Here is a 21,371-nt window from a genome sequence, read left to right as displayed (position 1 = left end):
TATTAATTCATTATTCTTTTGGTATTTCATTTTCAACCTTAGGTCTTTCTTGTTACCAAAGTTAATTTTGACTATGATTTTTCTATTTAGAAAATTTGATTTTCTTTTTGTTTGGGTATCATGAAAATTAGAGCGGTAGCGAGAGAACTTAATTTTTTGCTAGCGGTTTTAGATAGATATAGATATAACTTGACAAAACTATTTAAGTTGTAACATAAAAATACATTGTTCAAGAATTTATGATTTTTTATTTTTATAAAAATTATAATAAAAAAAATATAATCAAAACAACACTATTATAAGAATTTTTTTTTTAAGGAGTAAAAAAAGTATTTTTAAAATAACTATTCTAATTATTCTTATTTTAAAAATAACTTCTAAAAAAGTATTTTGAAAAAAAAATTAAATTTTTTTTTTATGTTTTACCTAAAAAGTAATTTTTTAATCCTAGAATCTTATACTAAATTTTTTGCAATTATTGTTTTAAAATTACAAGAATCCTATTGGCGGAACTCAAACCCATTCGACTCAAACTCAGTTAAATCAATCCATTGACGTCCGTCCCAGTCCGACATTTCACCACCAAAGTCAGACAACTCAACTCAAACTCAAAATAAATCTGACTTGAATTTGGACTTCATTTGAGTTTCATTTGGTGTGCATTTCGATGCTATTTCTTTTTCTTTTTCTTTTTTATCTTTCTAAAATTAATAACAAATTTCTTCTTTTTATCTGTTCATTTCATTTCATTTGAATTTCATTTCTCAAACGTTACTCTCTCTCTCTCTCTCTCTTCTTCCCCCCATCTCACTCTCTCTCTCTCTTCTGAAACTCTCTCTCGCCATCTTTATATGATTCCTCGGTCTCATCGATGGTAATGGAAGCTTTAGATTTTGTTTTTTCTTTCTTATTTATGTAAATGGTCAATTTTTGATTTTTGGATCGATAATTTCTTCTACTGATTCTTCGTTTACTTGGTTTTGGTGTCTTTTCGATCTTCGGTTCAGACTGAGAATCGGTGAGTTTTTATTTATTTATTTATGTGTTCTTTAGTTGTTGCTTATCTCGATGTTTCTGTGCCCTAATATCGTCTCTGTAATCAGAGTCTTATTTTTTTCTTCGTATGTTGACTTGAATACTCTTGTAAGCTCTCTGGAATTTTGATTGTGTTTTGTGCTGATTTCTTAAATTTTTAGTCGTAATTTTGAGCTTGAAATGTTCGATATTGATGAATAAATGATTACTGTTAAAGATTATTTTTTAATATTGGAGAAAGTTGGTACCTTTTATTCTGTAAATTGATTTGATTTCATCTTTGATGATGATTTCACATTATGCTTCGTGTGTTTTTTTGTTCTTATTTATTACGATTTGGTTCTTGATTTGTGATATCATGGAAGATAACTTTTTTGTTTGTTGAGAATAAGAATAATTTTTTGTGTCAATTCTGAAGATAAACAAATGGTGATATATTCGTTTCAGATGATTCTAGATTACTTTGGATTTGTTCTGTGGCCTTGAGAGAAGATTCCCTGTTTCTATCATATGTTAAAGTTCCACTCCTTTTTTGTTGTTTGTGTGTGTTCACTTTAATGGGTTTTGGGAATTGATTTTGGGGTCAGATTGTACTTTATACGGTATACCTGATTTTGTAATGATTCTATATATGGTGGCGTGTTGCTTGTTTGTTCTTGTTGATTAACCTCTCTTTGCCATTGGTTTTCTAGAACCAGGTTTTTCCAAATTCGGGGGGTTAAAAGATGGAAGTTTTTCAATAAGATAACAATATATATATATAGTGTGTTTACACTGTCTTGGGTTGGTCTTGCTTTCTTTATATGGACGTTTTGTGTCTTGGTTTTTTCTCTCTCTAGAACCCAAAAAGCTTTTGATATGTACTCGTCCCCATTCCCTAAATTTGTTTTGTGATTTTTGGTATGTTTTCCCCCATCTAGTATTTTTACTTTATTATAGTTTTCTGTAACCAGTTGTTCTAGTAGATTCCTCATATATCTCCATGTGTTTTACTTTACAAAGCCTTTTAGTTCTCAAGTGTGTCCTTGTTTGATTGGCACTTTCATAATTTTTCTTTTAATAAATAATAATCTTTCCTTGGGTTTTTTGATTTTTCAGCATCTTGAATCAAAATTTCGGCTAACTGAAGTATGTGTAGTGGTCCAGAGAGTTCAAAATCTTCATCGTCATCCACTGTTGAAACTGCGTCCAACACCAAAGAAATGAATGGTCTTACTGTTAAAGCTGAAGATTCTCTTAGTAATTTACTGGAGCTTGCATCCGATAATGATGTTGAAGGCTTTAAGCGTTCAATTGAGCATGATTCTTCTTCAATTAATGATATTGGAGTATGGTATAGCCGCCGTAAAGGTGCCAAGCACATTGTTTCAGAGTATAGAACTCCATTAATGGTTTCTGCCACTTATGGTAGTGTTGATGTGCTTAAGCTTGTGCTCTCGTGTCCTGAAGTTGATGTAAACCTATCTTGCGGTGTGCACAAAAGCACTGCCCTTCATTGTGCTGCTTCTGGTGGGTCTGTTGATGCCCTTGATGTTGTCAAGCTGCTTTTATCTGCTGGTGCTGATCCTAACTTGATGGACGCCAATGGTCATCGCCCTGTTGATGTGATTGTCATTCATCCAAAGCTGCAAGGCATGAAAGCTATATTTGAGGAGCTACTGTCAAAGGATGCTTATGGTGGCTCTGTTGGTGAGCACCCTATGCATCTATCCATTAATTGCTCAAAGTCAGACTCGTCAACTCTCTCTTCTTCTCCTGACAATGGGGTTCACTCTCCTCACTCAGTGTCATCTCCTGTGATTTCAAAGATGTCTGATCTGCCTCATATCTCGACACTGGAGAAAAAGGAGTATCCAATTGATCCATCCATCCCTGACATCAAGAACAGCATTTATGCAACAGATGAATTTCGCATGTTCTCCTTTAAGGTTCGACCATGTTCACGAGCATATTCACATGATTGGACTGAATGCCCATTCGTTCATCCAGGAGAGAATGCACGAAGGAGAGATCCAAGGAAGTTCCATTACAGCTGTGTTCCCTGTCCTGAGTTCAGGAAAGGAGCTTGCAGGCGTGGGGATTTGTGTGAATATGCTCATGGTGTGTTTGAGTGCTGGCTCCACCCAGCTCAGTACCGTACTCGTCTTTGTAAGGATGGTACCAGCTGCAATAGAAGGGTTTGCTTTTTTGCCCACAGAACTGAAGAGCTTCGACCTTTGTATGTCTCCACTGGATCTGGAGTCCCTTCACCTCGTGCATCAGCATCTGGTCCAAATGGACCTAGTGTTATGGACATGGCTGCTGCTTTGAGTCTCTTTCCTGGTTCTCCTTCATCAGTCTCTGCCATGTCCCCTTCCCCCTTTTCGCAGCCCATGTCACCTTCAGCAAATGGTATGTCCCATTCGTCAATGGCTTGGCCGCAGCCTAATGTGCCAACACTTCATCTCCCTGGTAGTAACCTCCAATCAAGCCGCCTGAGATCTTCATTCAGTGCCCGTGACATACCACCTGAGGATTTGAATATGTTGCTCGAACTTGATGCCCAACAGCAGCTCTTTAATGATATGAGCTGTTTTTCTCAGCCTCGGATGAGTTCTGCTTCAGCAAGTCGTTCTTGTCGGTCTAAAACACTAACACCTTCCAACCTTGAAGAGCTATTTTCTGCTGAGATCTCTTCATCACCTCGGTATTCTGACCATATGACAGCTTCTACATTTTCCCCTACTCATAAATCAGCTTTGCTAAACCAGTTTCAACATCAGCAGCAGTGCATGTTATCACCAATTAACACTGCTGTTATGTCACCCAAAACAGTGGACCACCCTCTTTTACAGGCTACATTTGGCGTTCAGTCTCCTGGAAGGATGTCTCCTAGGAGCGTAGAGCCAATATCTCCCATGGGTGCACGCCTCTCTGCCTTTTCTCAGCGCGAGAAGCAGCAGCACCAGCAGCTACGCAGCCTCAGCTCAAGGGAACTTGGATCCAACCACACTTCATCAGTTGTCGGTTCTCCTGTAAATTGGTCTAAATGGGGTTCTCCCAATGGAAAGTTGGATTGGTCTGTCAACAACGGAGAAGACCAGAGTCGAATGAAAAGATCGTCTTCATTTGAGTTTGGAAACAATGGGGAAGAGCCAGACTTGTCGTGGGTCCAGTCTCTTGTCAAGGAATCTCCACCTGAGATGATGAAAGATAAGCCGGTACCTCCAGTTAGAAATGGTGCCGCAGCATCCGGTGAGGGTCTGAATTCCAAACCCCAAATTGAATCCATCGATCATTCTGTTTTAGGAGCTTGGGTTGAGCAGATGCAGCTAGCATGATCATCAGTTCTTAGTCTTTCAAAAAGATGAACAAATTCATTTTACTCGTGGATATAGGTTCAGATGGTATATATATATATGTATGTTTCATTTTTTCCTTTCTCGGGGGGTCATTTTGTTGTGGAGGGAACAGACAGGTAATATCAAAAAGGTAACTAAACTATAGGTAAAAATTTCGAAGGAGAAGGTGTTAGGGGATGGCTCAAACGTTTCAGAAGATTATTCAATTCTTACCAATATATTCTTTGTAGCAGAGATATGAAAAAGGAAGAAGGCTCCCGATCTCTCCCTGGCTAGTTATTAAAAGGAACCAGTTGGGTTAGGTATTCTTCCATTACTCTCTCTGTTTCTAGTATTATTTATATATTTTTTTTTTTGCCTTTAAATTTCATCTTCAAAGAGGTTCCATTGTCATGGAACAAGTGGAAGAGCTTTGTATTCTAAAGACCCTTTTTTTCCCTTTTGCTCTAATGTTTTTTTGAATATTGTATTCTCTCTCTCTCTCTCTCTCTCTCTCTCTCTCTCTCTATGTATAATTTTGACGAAACAAAAAATGGATCAGTGGGGGGAAAGTAGTTTATATTTCTTGGGACAAAAGGCTTGAGAAATATTTGAAAAACTAAACCCCCATTTTTAGATTCATTTCCAAGTTCAGTACTGAACTTTGTGTAGAACTGAACTCGAAAGTTATTCTTCTTATTAATATCAATACCTTTATTATCATCATCAACATCTCTGTCTGTCTTTAGAAAAAAAAACCAATTCTTTAATGTTGGTGGGACCCTTTACTATTAGGTTGTTGTGCTATCTTATCTTTGTAATTAATAAATATATATGGATTGGATTCTTTCCCATTCTTTTTATGTATATATAGTAAATGTAGATATATATAAGAATAAGAAAATGGGAATGAAGGTGTATATTTTGTGATGCCAACCACTCACTCATCCCATAAAGTGGTGGGTGGGTGAGACTTTATTGGGAGTGAGATGAAGTTTATTACTTTTATATATATATATATATATGATATGTCCATTATGTGGTGGGGCCTATCAATCTTTCATAGGTCGGTTGAGTAGACCTGAACCTGACCTAGGTTACTTCCTTCTAAAGTGTTTTAATGGTTTGTCTTAAAGCATCATTAATATAATTAATGTCATCTCCAACATCATTACTTGTGTGAGTGGGGGTCTAAAGAGAAATATTTTGTATTATGTAATCTCATTTTCAACACAGGTCAACATCTTATGATGTGATTGATTCCATAACCCATGATTTTCTCCTAAACATTCTTGTGATTTTCACTCTACTAAATATTTTGACTACAAGAGCAAAGATTTCTTAACTTGTAGTGTGATCACAGCTTGTTCAAACACATGTTTGAAAGTTCATATTGTTTTCAAATTCTCAGAAATGTATGGATCTTAAATTGAAGATTTTTTCTCTTTCTTTCTAATTAATGAATAGGCTAGTCAACTATGCTTTTTGGTATTTGGGACAAGAATTTAAAGCTCAAACCAGCCAAGCCAAACTTAGAATTTTACTGTGCATGAGTAATGGACTTCTGTGTCATATGCATTTTTTTTCCTTTTTTAGAAGAAAAAGTGGTAATTGGTTAGGTTAGGTAATGTGCGATCCCATTAGGGAAAAGAAAATCTAAATAAAGTAGATTGTGTAATTTGCCAAATCTAGATGTAATTAGTGCATAGACTTTATTGGCCACATTAACCCATACGACAATATTTTAATTCAAACGACAATATACAATAATTTCATGCAAACGACAATACTTGTGTAAACGACAGCATTGATCACGACAAAACTAATAAAAGTCAACTGGTAAGAATACGACAAATAAGGATGGTCTCATTTGTAGTGAAAACCACAATATATACTTAAACAAGGTTTCTTAATGTACTTTTAGTCCTATATATATCTATGATTTTGTATCAATTTTCTACTCTTGATCAATAAAGTTATGATTGTTGAACTTGAAAGAAACCGAGACAAAAACATAGTTAAAAATGACCAAGCTTTTGGATATTTATGCGGAAATTTCCCCACTGCTACCTCCTGTAGGAGTTTGGGCCGTATCTCAGTCTCAGTTCCAGTGTGGCTGATTATTCTCCCGGACAAGCTACTGATCATCGCTTTGGTAAGCTATTGTCTCACCAATTAGCTAATCAAATGCGAGTCCCTCCTCGGGTGGATTCTCTTTTTGCTCCTCAGCTTGCGGGATATTGGCAGTCGTTTCCAATTATTGTTCCCCTCCCACGGGCAGATTCTTACGCGTTGTCTCTTTTATTACGAAGACCACCGAGCCACGAAGCTTATCCCAGATATGTTTTTTATTTGCATTCATGGCTTTTGGAAAGAGCTGCTAAATAAATTTCTAGTTTAGACGAATAAAGTATGGCTGCTTTACCAATAGTTGAGACCCAAGAGATGTTTCAGCTTATATTCCTACTATATATGTATATATATATCATAGAATTTAACACAATGTGATTCCTCTAGGAGTCTAGGCCGTGTCTCAGTCCCAGTGTGGCTGATCATCCTCTTGGACTAGCTACTGATCATCGCCATGGAAAGCTATTGTCTCACCAATTAGCTAATCAGATGCGAGCCCCTCCTCGGGCAGATTTCTCCTTTTGCTCCTCAGCTTACGGGATATTTACAGTTGTTTCTAATTGTTGTTCCCCTCCCAAGGGTAGGTTCTTGCGCATTGTCTCTTTTATTACGAAGTCCACTAAGCCGCGAAGCTTAGCCCATATATATTTTTTATTTGCATTTATGCCTTTTGGAAAGAGAAAGTTCTAGTTTAGACGAATAAAGTATGACTGCTTTACTAATAGATGAGACCAATCGGGAGATGTTTAAGCTTATATTCCTACTATATATGTATATGTATCATAGAATTTAACACAATGTGATTACTTTCCTTTATAATGATTTTTATTGCCAAGAATTAAAGATACACAAAAACAAGGAAATATATAATATATATTTATAGTGTATATATATGGCAACTCTCAAAACATTTCCCTCCAAACGAAAGATATATGGAGGAAATTACAGTACAAACATATGAACTACTAAACAAAAATGATGTAAAAATAAACTACACAAAATACAGATAACAAAGTCTCCAACACTCAGGGTAACAGCAATGGATATATATATATATATATATATATATATATAAAGCTCTACATGTGGAGCTAGCTTGATGCTGCAAATGGAACCCTGAGAAAGCGCCATGGTCCAGTTCCAGTCCCCATCCTGTAAAAGTAACAAAACACCATAGTTTGAGTTGAAGAAAAATGTTAACATTCATTGGTTCCAACTCAAAATCGATCGACTATGAATTGAGTAACTCGTGCTCTCTATTCGATAAAAACATACACACTCGTACCTCCATATACCAGCAAACATGCGCAGCCCCATATAGATGGTTAGAGCAATCCAGATTCCAACAAAACCATTGCTTTTGGACAAAGTAATTAAGGCTGTTATGCTTGCTACCGCTACCAGAGCCTGATCAAACCAAGTAATGTTATATTTTAGTTTCTTTGATATGCTTCTCTATTATTATTATTATTATGTAGTATTATATAGTATTGTAAAGTTACCAAGGAGTATGCTGAGTATGCAAAGTCAGAGGCACCAAAGTTGACACCATCGAACACAAATGACAAGGAGTTGAGGGGCTGAGTTGCTGCAACAAACTGTATATTTGGCAGAGATTTCATTAAGAAAAGATTGAACAAAGCAGTACAAATATTTGTACTGGATCAAACATATATATATATGTATGTATATGTACCGGAAGGCCAATTCTTATGAGGTGCAAAACATGAACATCTCTAGAGAAGATTCCTGCTCCAAAGAACAGACCAAGTCCAACAACGAAGGTAAGCCCCACTCCTAGAACAAAACTCATCTGCAATAACAAACAAGTGTCTTAACAAGTGTCTGATATCATCATATGGTTCTGAGTGTCTTAACTCAGTTGGATACAAGTGCAGTACCTGTAGTACACGGTTAGCTGCAGCTGTGGCTTTCTTGTAGTCTTTCTCTGCGAATGCACAAGCTAGAATAGCCTAGAGAAAACAACAGTGCATAGAGGAGCATAGTGAGAAGATGTTGGTGCAAAAAGTAGATTGATTTAGAACTAAGAAAAAGTATATTCTCAATTAGCCTCCTATATCAATATTAATTGATTTTGAGATAGAACTCTTAACATAATATCAGTCTAACAACTCAAACAAGCATCGAATCCAAAACATAAGATTATGAGTTACTCCACTCAATATTAATCGATTTTGAAATAGAACTCTTAACATGATATCAGTCTAATAACTCAAACAAGCATTTAATCCAAAACATAAGATTATGAGTTACTCCACTCAATATTAATCGATTTTGAGATGGAACTCTTAACATAATATCAGTCTAACAACTCAAACAAGCATCTAATCCAAAACATAAGATTATGAGTTGCTCCACTCAATATTAGTCGATTTTGAGATAGAACTCTTAACATGATATCAGTCTAATAACTCAAACAAGCATCTAATCCAAAACATAAGATTATGAGTTACTCCACTCAATATTAATCGATTTTGAGATAAAACTCTTAACATGATATCAGTCTAATAACTCAAACAAGCATCTAATCCAAAACAAAAGTCACCTTCTTGAAGAAGCATATAAGAGAGTTTGTTTAATTAAGTAGTCAATGAAATGATGAGATACTCAAATAAGCCTCTTATATATATCTCAAACGAGCATTTGATCCAAAAGTAATAGTGCATCAAAAGAGTTATAAGACCCTTCATCAAATAGAAGTGGGAAAACTATTTACAAGACGATAAATTACTTTACTTATTTCCAATTGGTTTTGAGTTGAAACCGTTACCTGAATGGAGATGGCCAAACCATCGGCGAGCAGAGAAGATGTCAACCAGACCTGTAAGCAAGTTTGGAATGCAGCCATAGGTGTAGCACCAAGCCGCGCAGCCAAAGATGCTGCTAAGGTGACACAGAATGTCACAGCTATCACCCTTGCCAGCAAGAAACCACCTGTTTATTCCAACCGAAGTTGAGTTATCAAGAGGAATTGAAGGTGGTTGTTTATGAGAGATGGAAGGGGAAGGGTGTTTTCTGTTACCATTTTTAAGAAACCGACCGAACTGCAAATCCTTAAGACTTGGAGGTAAGAGGTTAACTTTTCTCATCAAAATCAAGAAGAGGGTGAAAGCCATCAAGTACCTGAAATATGATAATTATAACATCATGTCAGTTGAGATGAGATGATATGTTTAGGAATAAGTCAACACCATGTGATTGAATAGTTTTTACTTACTGAGAAAGAACATGTGCAATGGCTGCACCTCTGATTCCCAAGTGGCAGACAAAGATAAGGAGAGGGTCAAGGGCAACATTCAATGAATATCCCAACACTGCCATCATAATGAAAAGTCTTAGCTTTTTTGTAATCATAGTACTGCTGACTAAAACCAGAAGCAGAAGAGAGATTAAAGAGATGTTCATACTTATGACATATAAAGGTGTAGTTGTATCCTTAAACCCTCTGAAGATACCCTGCATAGCCAAGGTTAGAAGAACTGCTGGAGCACCAAATGCTCTTGTGACTAAGTACTTCTCTGCTGGGGCTAGCATAGGAGAGTCCTATTGAACAAGAAACACAGTTAAATTGTGTCCAAAGTTTGGTTCTTTACTGGTATGAATCATAAGGAAATCAACACTTACATGTTTCACTCCCATTACTCCCAAGAGAGTTCTGGCTCCAAACATAAGAAAAATTGCCTGAACAAGGCCTAGTATTATGCCAAAAATGAGAGCTGTTGATGCTGAAGCAATATGTCTTTTTCCCTTTTTTACTTTGGTTTTCTCCAACTTGCCCACTGCAGTTTCATTCGAAATTGATCAAGAAATCATCAACTAACTAAACTACCATATCAGTTACAAGAAGAAAAGGAAGAGAGCACTATATAACATACCATTATTCTCTGGTTCTGATAAACCTTTTGCATCACTGTCTTTGCAATCATATTTAGTCTCTTTAGAATTGGATTTTTCATTCTCAAGCTTGCCATCATCATCATCATCATCATCATCATCATCATCATCATCATCTCCTTTAGGTTCTAGCTTGGCTGCACCTTTCTCCATGTCATCAAGGGCACTACTCTCAACATGGGCAGCTTTCAATTTCATGTTTGCAACAGTATCTTCCTCAGCAACAAACGAGGTTGTAATGCTGACCAGTGGAAAAATGGTGATCCTCGAGGCTTGGTTGAACAAGGCAATGGACACACCAGCTGCAGCCAGCTCCACAGGCCCTGATAAACACAGAAAAAAAAAAAACTAAGTAAACAGATTCCTATCAACATATCAAATGATGAAGATAATCAAACACAAAAAAAGAAAAAAGAAAAAAACCATACCAATATGGCCAATGAAAGCTGTGTCAATTAGAGAAGCAATGGGATCAGCTGCTACAGCCAAGGCTGCAGGTAGAGCCATCCCTAGAATCTCTTTTCCAAGAGCATCCCACTTGAAAACATGCCTAATAATAATATATATATATAATCACAAATATGGTACTTGTATTAATTTTTTTTTGTATTTGGGCTAAAATATAAAGATTATAAAGATGAGAACTGGAAAGGGTTCAAAAAGTTGATTATTACGTACCTTGCATCTCTGAAGAAAACACCAACAGGCAAATTCCACTTACTACTGCTAATACTCTTCTTTGCTATGTTATGGGAATTATTATCTCCATTCTCAGCCATAATGTGAAGCTTAGTACGTACTTTTCAGACTGCAGAGAGATTAATAAGATTAATAACTAGCCCAGAAAACCAGAATAATCAAGGTTACAACAAAACTATAGTAATATATGTTCATGTTGAGATAATAATGAAGGTTTTTATGAACGTTTGTGAGAGTAAAACCTTCCTCAGTTATGTTGTTTAATTAGCTTTGAATATATAGTGGCTAGTTCGTAGCAGTAGTCTCTATACTAACGCTGTCTTACTCATCAAAATATGGCCTCGCCGACCCATTAGAGATGATGATGAAGTTACTTGGAAACTATTACCAATATCAAGCCTTGAAAATGCTGATACATACATTAATTATAGGGTATAATAAATAGGAAAATTTCCCCCCAACTATGAACTTTATAGAGTTTTGGCCCCTTAACTTTTTTTTGTGGCAAATGTGTACTAATGTGGCATGAATCGACAAATAAATACTGATATAATAATAAATTTTGAGAATATGTATACGAGCATTTTTAGAACTAATTTTTATATGTTTAGCGTCAATAAACTCGATTTCGATTAATTCCAGCTAGTTAAATGACCCATCGTACTATAACTATGCATGATAGTAAACTGCTTAAAAAAAATGACCGGAATGTAACAAAAATGACATGTTTGCAATGATTTACATAGTTCAGGGAGCATTTTCGATAAAAAAAAGTTTAGTTGGGCAAAACTCTATAATGGCTATAATTCAGCGGGAAAAATTGTTAATTATTCTACATTATATATTTATATATATATTGTTTCTTTGCCTAAGTTGGTCAAAGTAAGGAATGAAATTAATGTGTTTAATGTATATTTATATATATATAAATATATGTGTGTGTATGTGTGTGTGTGGTAGTCATCACAGGAGATTTGGCAACAAATGGCTAGTTATCTCGATTCAATACATGCATGGACAAAAACTTATTAGTCTGCTGGCATGGCCAAACACAAATATACAGATAAGTACTATATAATATAAATATATATATTTATGTATATATGTGTGGCAGTAGTCATAGAAGTTAGATATTACATAAACCTCCCTTGGTTCCTCAATCCCCTGATATAACTTCATAATCATATATATATTTATTATATGAGATATATAGGAATTTATCTCTTGTCCATGTCTATATGCAGCTTCCTCGGAAAGAAGATTCTTTTCTATGTGTCTTGATGAAGATTTGGTTGTTATAAACTAATTAATATATATATATATATAGTACACTTGTACTATACATATACATATATATGACCCTTTACGCAATAATTCCAAGGCTAGCTAATTAATTATTCTTAATTATAAAGCACATTATATATTAACTAATAATATCATCACTACAAAGTAATTATGGTAATGATTTTTCCATGTAAAAGTTCTTTTTATTCAATATATATATATATACACCAGATCGAGAGATTGTCTTCTCAGAAAAAGAAGAGACGTACAATAAACACAAAATAGTGGAAGTTTCATGAAAATGACAAAATAGGAGGCAATAATGTGTGGAGATCGATAATATTATTGAAACCAAACAAAATTTCATTATCCAAAGTTTCGAAATATTTTCTACTATACAAAAAGTTATATAACAGAATGATCGATCCAGCGAATACATATGAACGTTAAAAGATAATATTCTTCTTTGTCAAAATCACCTAATTTTTTGGAGTCATTTTGTATTTTGATTTATATTTTAATAATTTTTTGCAAAATGATATCCGACACTCGAGATAGATAATAAAAAAATTCAGACAGTTAGTCGAAATTTTTATATATTTCAGTCGAAATTTTAGACAGATGTCATTTTGAAAAAAACAAAAAATCAAAATTAAGAAATAATAAAAAATAACTCCAAAAACTTGGCAATTTTCACCAACTAGTCGTATTTAATTATAGTGATGTACTTGTACGTACGTGTAAGAAGAGAAGACTAATAACTGATATTAATTTATTAAGTATATGTAATACATGAAGATGTTATAATTACTGTACAATGTACATAATAGTATATATATATATACACATGCATATATACACATGAAGATGTTATATATACACATTTATATATATATAAATATATAATACATATATAAGTAGGTAGGGATATATGAAATAGTAGTCCTTGGAGAGATCCTTAATTTTTTTGAAATTATTCATATGTGGTCGGGAAGTAACGTTTCTCGAGATTGAATATATATATATATAATAATAAACTAATATATAATAGATTAACCTGTCCCAGGTACTTGTTACACCACCTGGCTCCCTAATTTTATATAAATAATTGTGAAGAAAATTTTATATTAATTACTTAAATATAATATATATAATTTGTTGATCGAAATTAAACTTTAGGTTAATTATTTTTTTAACATGCCATCTTCAAATTTGAATTTCAGGACCATTAATATTACGGAATAAAAAAAAAACGTTGTGTGGGATATAAATACAATTTGGTGGAATAAATTAGGTTAGTGAATGAAAGAATAATAAATAGATGAATTTTATTGAAAAAAATGAGATGGATTACACTAGATAGCACTGAAATGTAAATTAAAGTATATGTATATATATATATACACTAAAGTTAGTACTATAGACAAAAACTTGGAGCTATCATGCGTGGAATGGATTTATTGGATTAATTTGTTTACGTAGCTAAGTGATATATTATGGATTTATTGGATTAATTTGTTTACTTTGGTATATTGAAAAATTACTTTTGTATAATATATATATGTATATGCATGCGAAGGAGTGGTTGTACATCGATACGTACGGAGATAGAGAAAATTGATGTTTATTATTATTAATTATGTTTGTTAAGGTTGTAATAATATTATTATTAATTATAATGACCAATTAATTAAGACCGTACTCCATGCACTTATTTGGTTAGTGGAAATGCGTGTCAGCACTCACCCCACTAAAAAAAAAAAAAAAAAACATAATATAGTGTAACATAGTTAGACTTTCGACTAACAAAAAATTAAAGCTTATCTCAACCACATATATATATATATAATTCACGTTACGTAAGGAGATAAGAAGTGATGATCATTTCAATCACGACTGAAATATATTGATTTGTTTGGAATGGGAGGTATTTAATTATTACAACTTAATATGGAATATATGCCACACAAACACTGGTCATAATATTATTAGATATATATATATATATAATAGTTTCTCTATATTATATATGTATATTAATAATATTGCTATATACATGTTATTTTTACACGTTCATACACATATATTGCTATACGTATACATGTGCATGCATGCATTTGATCTTTTATACACGTATATTTCTACGTGTACGTGAAATCTAGGTGAGACTAGAGTAAGTAGTTTTCGATCATCTATATATATGTGCATAATATATAGTTACCTCATTATAAAACAATTCTGAGTAACTATATATATATACAATATATATATAGGAGGTTATGATGAGATGATCTTAAGTAAATAAGTAACGAAAGTTTATAATATATATGTGTATATATATATATATATATATAAACGTACCAGCTGCTTGTGGTTTTGTCCTCCGGGGAAAAGATATATATATATATATATGATATGATGATATGAGCTTCTGAGCTTCTCTTCTTTCTATTTCTACCAACTTATTACTCTGTTCAGAGAGTTTTAGAGATATCAATGAGAAGAAAAGAGAACGATATACTACACATGAAATCCTACCAACAAACACAAGCCTTTATATAATAATGTGCCTAGCTTTGCTTGCTCTCCCAATCACTTTTGAACCCTTATAATAATATTATTCATAATAATAATAATAATATATAGCTAGAGCACTATACAAAGTTTATAAAAAGAGAGCTATATATATATATTGGAGAAGGAAGGAATGTGATGAGCCAATGAGAGAGTGACACGTAGATGTACAAAATAGAAGTACATACGCATGGATTAAATAGGGTTTGAAAAATTGAGAGGTTTAACCATATATATATATGTAAATGATGATGATGATGATGATGGTATTATTTATTGGTTTGGGTGGATATTCCACAAACCCTAACAAATGTAATATCTTCAAATATTGTACTATATATATACTTTGTGTTGTGACACAATTAGACAAACAAACAAACACATGGTGTACTGTCTAAGTAGGTAGCTATCAAACTTTTCTCTTATATGGTTGCTTCGTAGGATTCCCAATTAATCATACCCTTCTTGACTACACTATACTAGCTATAGTACCACAAGTACCACAAGTGATGACCCAATGTAAATTAATAGTCTAACTATATATAAATATATATATGTATATATACACACTATATCATACTTCCCATCATCATCATCATCGACCTTTTATTAATTACCTAATTTTACCGGTTATTGATTGTTATTACACATTATTAATTATAATTTGTTTCTTTTTAATCATTGTATATTGTCTTCATGCTAGCTAGTCAGCCTATAAATTATATTAATAGTTATAATGAATATGAAATGATCTTCCATTTTTTTTTTATCTTAAGTAGAAGAGTTTTGCTATACATATATATATATATCAATTTTTATTAATTAGTTCTCTATATTAAAAATATCTATCATATATATATATATATAGTTAGATCAATTTTTTTCCCTTCTTTTTTGGTGATCCATTGTTGATCATGAAGGAAAGATAGAAAATAAAAGAGAGATGAGAGAAATATACAAATATATATATTTATATTTAGATATATATATGTATTTGTTTGTATATACACTACAAGAAATTGAGATTTTTGCGGCGATCAATTTTGCCGCAAATACTCCAAAAATTCGCCACAAAAAGGTCGTTGCACATACCATTATTAGTCGCGAATAAAATTCCCACTGCAAATAACCTCATTATTTGCGGCGAACATACCGCTGCAAATATTAGTAAATCTGCCGCAAATAATTATGGATTTGGTCGTAATTGACCTTTATTATTTGCGGCAAAATTTTAAAATAATTCCCCCCAATTAGTCATATTATTCGCCGCAAATAATGGATGCTTTGTCTTGTCTAACTCTTATTTGCGGCGAGCAACTCGCTGCAACACAATATATTTTCGTCGCAAATAGTGTAACAGAAATAAAAAAATCATATATATATTTTTTTGGTAAATCAGCTCAAAATTGTATTATGCGCAAAACCAAATACAAACACCAATCAATTAATTACAATGTAATTGCCCCACCCAATCTATATCCTCTTTGCTAAAGCCTTTTGTATCTATGAAAGTAAATCTATTACAGATTTCTCTTTTTATATTTCTAATTACATTTGTGACTATTGGAGATTTAGAGTTCCATAAAGCATCATTCCTAGAGCACCAAATATGATACACACTTGCAGTAATCGCACATAAGTACATCCGCCTTCGACAATTGGAATGACCACAATGCCTAACCCAATTCATTATTCCACGAAGCTGGCACAAATTAGTCCCAATACCCATCCAGTTCAACACCTCATGAATGCACCTAGTACTAAAGGCACAACCATAAAAAATGTGCTCATGAGTTTCATTAACCTGCCCACACAACACACAGCAAGTATCAATATTGAATCCAAAACGAAGCAATCTGTCTTTGGTTTGTAATCTCTTCTTGAGAGCAAGCCATGCTATGAACTTATGCTTGGGAATACTCATCCTATCCCATATAAGAGTGTAGTTCCATCTGGTCTCATTCAAGCTCTTCAAACGTCTATACAAGGCAGCTATACTAAAGGTATTCTTTCGGAACTCTGCTGCAACCAAACCTATTCGAAATTCCTCCATGATCTGAACTATTTTAGACCAATACTAGCTGCTTAGAGGGAGGCTTGTAGCTCCACCACTCCTTCTCTTTCAAATACACATTGTGAATCCATTTGACCCACAAATTATCTTCTTTTTTTTTTTCAATTGCCCAAACAAATTTACCAACTGCACATTTATTCCATAAACCAACATCTCTAAAGCCAATACCTCCATTCTTTTTAGTCTTACAAGTCTCCTCCCAAGCCACTTGACCAGGCCCATCATAATCAGCTCTTCCTTTCCAAAGGAAAGCTCGACAAAGCTGATTTATTCTTTTCACAACAGCCTTCAGAAGAATAACTATTTGAGACCAGTAGGTATTAATAGAAAATATGACTGAGTTAATTAAAACACACCTGCCAGCAAACGAAAGGTTTCGAGTGCTCCAAGTGCGAATTCTTATCATCATTTTGTCCACCAAGCATTCACAATCCGCCTTTGTGATACGCTTGTTGCTGATCTTCATCCCTAAATAATTGAAAGGTAAGAGACCTTTTTTGAACCCAGTCATTCCAGTCAATCTAACCCAAGTCTCATCTTGCATCAATGCTCCATATATAGCTGATTTACCTTTGTTTGCAATAAGACTAGAGTTATCTGAAAATAGTTGAAAACCTTTTAACAGTAAAAAAGCTGAATCAAAGTCTCCTTTGCTGAACAATAACAGATCGTCAGCAAAACAAAGGTGAGTAAGTCTCAACCCCTCACATCTTGGGTGGAACCTAAATCTCTGGTGCTCCGTCACTTTGACAAGGATTCTTGAAAGATACTCCATCCCAATAACAAAAAGCAGAGGAGACATTGGATCCCCTTGACGTAACCCCCTCTTGGAAGCCAGATATCCATTAATGGATCCATTTATCATGAAGGAAAACCGAGGAGTTGTCACACAAGCCATGATTAGCTCTATAAACTTGCTAGGAAATTTAAGCGCCACTAACATTTCTTGTAAGAAGTCCCAGTCAAGGGTATCATAAGCCTTTTGAAGATCAATTTTCATCAAACAAGCGCACTCTTCCTTCCATAATGTCTCACTAAATCTTGACAAATCATGATGTTGTGAGCTATAAACCTCCCTTTAACAAAGCCACTTTGATTTTTTGAGATGATGGAGGGCAGAACCTCTCTCAGCCTAGCACAAATCATCTTAGTGGCCACTTTATACACTACATTACAGCAGGCAATCGGCCTATAATCACTCACATTCTGAGGACATTTCGTCTTAGGGATGAGTGTGATAGTAGTAGTGTTGATTTCTTTTAAAATTTTCCCCGAGTGAAGAAATGAAAGAACTGCTTTAACCAAATCCACACCTGTAATATCCCATGTATGCTTGAAAAAAGCACTGCTATACCCATCAGGTCCTGGAGCCTTATCATTTGGAATCGAGTACACAGCTGCCTTGACCTCAGCTTCGGTAAATCTCTTTAACAAGAACTCAGCTTGGCTCTCCGAAATAACCTGCCCTTCTTGAACAATACTAGCAATCACTAATTTCCTTCTCGCCACTTTCATTCCCAACAAGTCCGAATAATACTCTCGAAAAGCATGGCTCACTCCATCTTGAGTATCATGTCGATTCCCTTGAAGATCCTAAGTAGAATAGATTGCATTTTGAATTCTTCTGCTTCTAATACTGTTATGAAACAATTTCGTGTTTTGATCCCCTTCTTTCAACCACTGAATTTTCACTTTCTATTTAAGAAATTGTAACATATCATCATGAGCCTCTACATACTTTTTCCTGGCTGTAATCTCTTAATGGAAAAAGGAAATGTCACCTGGGTGCTCTCTTATCTTCTCTTGAACTTTGATCAACTCAGAAAAGGTCTCTGTATCTTTAACAAACACATCACCTTTCCCTTCTTTATTAATCAATCTCAAAACAGCTCTTAACCTCTTAAATTTCGCAACCAGCCTATACATTGGGTTCCCATGAACCTCTTCCTCCCAACTTTGAGCTACTTTCTGATGGAAATCCGTATAAGTACTCCAGAAATTAAAGTACCTAAACGGTTTCCTAACTTCTTGCTGAGGGTAGACTGCTACCACAAGTGGCAGTGATCAAAATCCCCCTCTGGAAAGAAACTCACTTCAGCAGCCTCAAAAACTTCAAGCTAGTGATCATTAGCTAAAACCCGATCAATCTTTGTATAAACTCTAGCTTTTCCTTCTTGTTTATTGTTCCAAATATAAAAGGAACCAGAAAATTTAACATCTTCAAGGCCACAATACTGAACACAGTTCTGAAAAGGAAATAAATCCGAGCCATCTCCAGTGTAACGAAGTCTATCCTCAGTTGACAAGATAGCATTAAAGTCCCCCAACACAAGCCAAGGGAATTTAACTTCAAGCTTAATTTTTTCCAAATCGCTCCATAAGCTCTCTCTCCCTTTAACGTCATTGAATGCATACACTGAAGTGAGTTCAAACTTCTCACTAGATTTGGCTTCCACAATACAATGCATCCATTGACTTGAGCTTCCTTGAATACTCACATCAAAACTTCTAGGATTCTAAGCCACAATAATTCTGCCATTTGGATGATGCATCAAATTAGTAGAGAAACACCACCCTTGAAACATATGGAGGTATAAGGCTCCCATTTTGGCAGCCTTAACCCTTGTTTCTAGGAGACTAACAAAGCCCACATGATGATTAGAAATCATTTTCATAACTTCTCTTTGTTTATTGACTTTGTTAAGTCCCCTAACATTCCACCCCAACAACTTATCCATCTACTACTGGAGGAGCTCCCCCTCCAATAGTAGTGTCCCTTTCCTCCTGATCTTCACCTTGTCCCTGCCCCTGCCTACCAGCCTCATCATTCAAAAGATTGAAAGAATTACCAATGATCACTGGTGGTATGCTACCAATCTGAACTCTTTTACCTTTGGCTTTCTCAAAACCCTCTGCATCAATCACTTTATCCCCCCCCTTTGCGATCCTTCTTTCTTTGTAAACTGCAATGGAATTATACTAGCATCTTGTATGGATTTTGGCTTCCAGAATTTACCAGGAACATTCTGTTTCTTCTTCTTGCAGACCTCCTGTTTATGCCCAAATCCTTGGCAGCTAGCACAACGGTCTAGCTTCCATTCATAATAGAGGTCAACATACACTGCTTCTCCATTTTCATCTCTAAATTTAATCACATTCGGTAGCTCCTGAGAGATATTTACTTCAATCAACACCCGAGCATATTGTAATTTTTCTCTAGCCAAAGTTGCTCTATCTTGCCGAATATACTTACCCACAGAATTCACAATTTTTGTCATAGCCTTCTCTCCCCAAAACTTTAAGTCCGGATTACATAATTGAACTCAAATTGGCACATTCAGAACAACCTCTCTAGTAAATCGAGTATTCGGATCCCAGTTCTTCATTATAATTGGTTTTTTATCAAAAAAATGATAGCCTCCATTCATGATCTCATCTTTTTCCTCCAAAGTATTGAACCTCACCATGAACACACCTGGTGCTAATAAACCAACTTTCTCCACTCCTTTCCCCCTCCAACTTCTTCTAAAGAATCCCTCCATTACTGAAATAGGAGGATTAGATCCCAACACATAGCAAACTATTGCTGTACTCCAGTATATGATCTCATCCTCTATGTCCTCTGGCTCAATTTGCACACAATCAACATCTTCCCCTAATTTTCCAATCTTATCCTCTAATTCAAAATTCAGAATCGGGATTAGCTTAGGTTTACCTGAATCATTAGATGGAACAGGATCCCCTTTCAGAGCACTAACCCAATCCTTCAGCGTCGATTTCACCTCTGAATGCCGGTCCAGGATCTTCTCCGATTTAGATGTTTCTTTGCGGGCTGGAGCTTCAGATTCAGTGATATCGGCAACCTCATCTTCTGCCTCCTCTGCTGAGTCCAGGTTGAAATCTATGGCCTCCACTCCAAGAATTTCATTCATAGATTTCTTTTTCTTTACTGGATCTGAGGATGATGGACCTTTCTTCTTCTTCACTGTAACTTTCTTCTTCGAAACCCTCGGTCTCCCCGCCATGGCGCCAGCTCAAGCTGAGAGAAGAGCGAGTTCTTCTTCTTATATGTTTTTTTTTTAAAAAAACAAATCATATTTAATATATAATAAAATTTATAATCAGAATTGTAGTCTCCAATAATTCATAAGAAAATAAATCATACAATCTAACATTAATAATTGTCTTAATATTATTAAAACAAATAAACACTACTATTTATATAACTATATAATCTATCCTAAGTTGATCGCATTATCATCGTCTAAGTCATCTAGAAACTGAATGACTGGGGGCGGTAGAGATCGTGGCGGAGGTGTTGACGAAGACGCACCATTTCT

At 34.7% G+C, this 21,371-nt stretch overlaps 3 protein-coding genes across 4 annotated transcripts; 1 reads left to right on the top strand and 2 right to left on the bottom strand.

Annotated features, from left to right (window-relative positions):
* The first annotated feature begins 742 nt into the window (after positions 1–742).
* On the top strand, positions 743–5,081 carry LOC133829629 (zinc finger CCCH domain-containing protein 30-like). 2 transcript variants are annotated; one of them, XM_062259361.1, is made up of 2 exons: positions 743–874; positions 2,134–5,081. In XM_062259361.1, exon 2 carries the CDS (start codon positions 2,166–2,168, stop codon positions 4,353–4,355), a length of 2,190 nt encoding a protein of 729 aa, XP_062115345.1. In that variant the 5' UTR covers positions 743–874; positions 2,134–2,165; the 3' UTR covers positions 4,356–5,081. The 2 variants fall into 2 exon arrangements, with proteins under 2 accessions (XP_062115345.1, XP_062115344.1); XM_062259360.1 differs by having other exon boundaries at positions 743–1,018.
* A 2,250-nt stretch (positions 5,082–7,331) lies between these two features.
* LOC133828769 (protein DETOXIFICATION 43) lies at positions 7,332–14,976 on the bottom strand. Its single transcript, XM_062258872.1, has 14 exons — positions 14,745–14,976; positions 11,079–11,208; positions 10,829–10,950; positions 10,382–10,723; positions 10,131–10,285; positions 9,914–10,049; positions 9,724–9,820; positions 9,529–9,629; positions 9,277–9,440; positions 8,387–8,458; positions 8,182–8,298; positions 7,988–8,083; positions 7,771–7,892; positions 7,332–7,637 (listed from the first exon to the last, which is right to left on the bottom strand). The coding sequence occupies exons 2-14, from the start codon at positions 11,177–11,179 to the stop codon at positions 7,577–7,579; spliced, it is 1,686 nt and encodes a 561-aa protein (XP_062114856.1). The 5' UTR covers positions 11,180–11,208; positions 14,745–14,976; the 3' UTR covers positions 7,332–7,576.
* A 1,281-nt stretch (positions 14,977–16,257) lies between these two features.
* LOC133830322 (uncharacterized) lies at positions 16,258–17,010 on the bottom strand. The gene is made up of 2 exons (XM_062260288.1): positions 16,510–17,010; positions 16,258–16,278 (listed from the first exon to the last, which is right to left on the bottom strand). The coding sequence occupies exons 1-2, from the start codon at positions 17,008–17,010 to the stop codon at positions 16,258–16,260; spliced, it is 522 nt and encodes a 173-aa protein (XP_062116272.1).
* Positions 17,011–21,371: the final 4,361 nt, after the last annotated feature.

Source organism: Humulus lupulus, chromosome 4 (genome assembly GCF_963169125.1).
Source record: "Humulus lupulus chromosome 4, drHumLupu1.1, whole genome shotgun sequence".
Classification (NCBI taxonomy): Eukaryota; Viridiplantae; Streptophyta; class Magnoliopsida; order Rosales; family Cannabaceae; genus Humulus; species Humulus lupulus.
The sequence above is the reverse complement of the archived record's forward strand: the minus strand, read 5'-3'. Positions and strand labels throughout refer to the sequence as shown.

Coding starts and splice junctions, on each gene's coding strand:
- LOC133828769 (XM_062258872.1), bottom strand. CDS start 11,179: ATGGCTGAGAATGGAGATAATAATTCCCATAACATAGCAAAGAAGAGT. Junction 8,459..9,276: donor GTTTGGCCATCTCCATTCAG/GTAACGGTTTCA, acceptor TGTTTTCTCTAG/GCTATTCTAGCTTGTGCATT. Junction 8,084..8,181: donor TCATAAGAATTGGCCTTCCG/GTACATATACAT, acceptor CCAAATATACAG/TTTGTTGCAGCAACTCAGCC.
- LOC133830322 (XM_062260288.1), bottom strand. CDS start 17,010: ATGGAGGAATTTCGAATAGGTTTGGTTGCAGCAGAGTTCCGAAAGAAT. Junction 16,279..16,509: donor AATCTCCAATAGTCACAAAT/GTAATTAGAAAT, acceptor ATTGTGTTGCAG/CGAGTTGCTCGCCGCAAATA.
- LOC133829629 (XM_062259361.1), top strand. CDS start 2,166: ATGTGTAGTGGTCCAGAGAGTTCAAAATCTTCATCGTCATCCACTGTT.